The sequence below is a fragment of the Acanthisitta chloris genome, unplaced genomic scaffold (assembly GCF_000695815.1).
Source record: "Acanthisitta chloris isolate BGI_N310 unplaced genomic scaffold, ASM69581v1 scaffold17691, whole genome shotgun sequence".
In the NCBI taxonomy this organism is placed as follows: Eukaryota; Metazoa; Chordata; class Aves; order Passeriformes; family Acanthisittidae; genus Acanthisitta; species Acanthisitta chloris.
In genome coordinates this window covers 1-2,355 of record NW_008657820.1, presented here as the reverse complement: position 1 = coordinate 2,355, position 2,355 = coordinate 1, and the positions used below count along the sequence as shown (strand labels likewise).

The 2,355-nt window shown below is 63.0% G+C and overlaps 1 protein-coding gene across 1 annotated transcript; it reads right to left on the bottom strand.

Moving 5' to 3' along the window:
• Nucleotides 1–297: 297 nt before the first annotated feature.
• Nucleotides 298–2,352, bottom strand: FLAD1 (flavin adenine dinucleotide synthetase 1; the record flags this gene model as incomplete). Its single annotated transcript, XM_009084886.1, has 6 exons — nucleotides 298–424; nucleotides 509–582; nucleotides 870–1,059; nucleotides 1,140–1,238; nucleotides 1,375–1,522; nucleotides 2,199–2,352. Coding segments are annotated over 6 exons (792 nt in total), but the record flags the coding sequence as incomplete, so codon positions are not given.
• Nucleotides 2,353–2,355: the final 3 nt, after the last annotated feature.

Here is a 2,355-nt window from a genome sequence, read left to right as displayed (position 1 = left end):
GATACATGGCCAACGAGGGATCAGCAGGGTCTGACGAGGGGGGAGAGACAGCAGTGCCCACACGTGGGGCCCTGGTGAGCACTGGAACCTGCTCCATTCTCTGCGCTTCTAAAGCATCCACAATAGGGGAGGGGGCATGGCATGGGGACCCTTTTGTTCCTCCCTCTCCTGCTAATGCCCCGCAGGGCGCTCAGGACAAGGCCCCATGCCAGCGCAGACCGCAGCAGCTTTATTCAGTGCTGACAGGCAGTAGGTTTATTCAGAGTCAGCCCAGCAGAGCCTCCTGCAGCGCAGCCCTCACTGCCGGGACGTGCGCTCCTTCTCCAGCTCGTGGGCAGGTCGGTAGCTCTCCCGGCCCCGAGCATCCACGTAGCGCAGCGCTGGGTTCCTCTGCGTGTTGGCCATGCTCCCCAGAGACGTGTAGCTGTGGAGGGAGGAGGAGGAGGCTGCAGTGCTGTGTCCACAGGCACTGGCATTGCCCGGGGGGGTGGCAGCACGGGGAACTCACCCCCTGTCATAGAGGATGCAGTAGGGGACAAAGAGCTTGCGTAGGAACTCCCAGATGTCCCGGTAGGTCCAGTCCTGCAGGCAGAATTGGGTGGGGGTTGAGGCAGAGGCAGCAGGCTGCTCCCTCAACCCCAAGAAAAGTGAGCTGGCCCCTCCTTGAGGAAAGCCAGAGCACCTCTGTCCCTCTCCAGCAAGCAGGAACAGCACCAGGCAGAGACACCCACAGCCACACAATGGGGCAGGAGACTCTTTGGGGAGAGCAGGAATCCCAAGAGAAGACCTCCAGGATGGAGGTGGATCAGTACCAGCTCCCAGCCCCGTCACTTCACCCCTGCCAGGCCCCAAAGCAGGAGGACACATACCAGCAGGGGGTTGACACGCAGGTACCGGGGCCAGTCGGGGTCCGTCGGGCACATGGGCGTCAGCGTGCGTGAGTAGGGGTCCGTGCGCCGCGTCCCCATCAGCACAGCCTCCAGCTGTGGCTGCTGCTCCCTCAGCTGGGCCAGGGCGTCCCGCATGGAGCCCTCCACGGTGCACAGCTGTACCCCGTACCTGTGCAGGCAGGGCAGGCAGCTGCCTGCAGGCAGCACTGCACACCCCCTGCCCACAGCCCACCCTGCTCGGCCTCCTACCTCTGCACGCTGGCCTGGATGAACTGCTCCATCTCAGGGAAGGGGGACACGGTACGGATGTACAGCACCTGCAGCTTCTCCTGCCTTGCTGGTGAACGTCTGTGGAGAGACACAGAGCGGATCAGCTCTGGCCCAGAGCAGCCAAGGCAGTGCCCAGAGCCCCAAGGATCCAACCCTCCCCACAGAGTGGGGCAGGGAGAGCCCCCAAGGACCCTCCAGCCCCACAGGGAGGTACCTTTGCAGGGCAGCGTGGACAAGGTGCAAAAGGGCCGTGCAGTCCTTGCCCCCATTGAAGCCCACGCAGAGCTGGGACAGGCTGTACTGGTCCAGAGCCTCCTCGATGGTTCGCAGGGCTGCTGCCACCTTCTGCCCCAGGGCTGAGCCTGCTGGGAGGGGACGGTCAGTGCTTGCCCAGAGTCACACTGCCTCGGGTCTCCAAGCACACAGCAGCAGCCTGGAGCCAAGAGCTTGCACAATGTGGAGGTCTGTGCCAGGATGGGATCAGAAAGGGCACTGGGGAACCAGAGCATTGCTGCTCCTGCTGCATACTCTGCTCTGACTCTGGCACCAGCAGCTCTAACTGGGGGTCCAAGTCCCTCTCCTACCTGTGTGGAGTGAAGCTCACTGTGGCTGCAGCACCTCAGCACCCCTCAAGCCCCACTGCACACCACAATAGGCAAGCTCTGCTCCCACCTGGTGTTCCCAGTGCCTCAGCTGGTGCTCCCACCACCCCAGGTGGTGTTTGTGGTGCCCCAGGATGGTGATCCCAGTGCCCCAGGTGGTATCCCAGTGCCTCAGATTGGTGTTCCCACTGTCCTAGGATGGTGTTCCCAGTGCCCCCAGGATGGTGCTCCCTCTGCCCCAGGTGGTATCCCAGTGCCTCAGATTGGTGTTCCCACTGTCCTAGGATGGTGTTCCCAGTGCCCCCAGGATGGTGCTCCCTCTGCCCCAGGTGGTATCCCAGTGCCTCAGACTGGTGTTTCCACTGTCCTAGCTGGTGTTCCCACTGTCCCAGCCCTGCCTGGAGACACCAAGCCGAGCAGCAGCTCTTCCCAGTACCTGAGTCAGCCAGGCCATAAACCTCCGTGGCAGCTGGAGAGACACAGTCCGTCACCAGTGGCACAGCTACGCCCGGCGGCAGCTCCCTCATCAGGAACCTATACGCCTCCTCCAGGTCCTGTGCCGACTCCGAGTCCAGCGTCAGCTTCACGCGGTA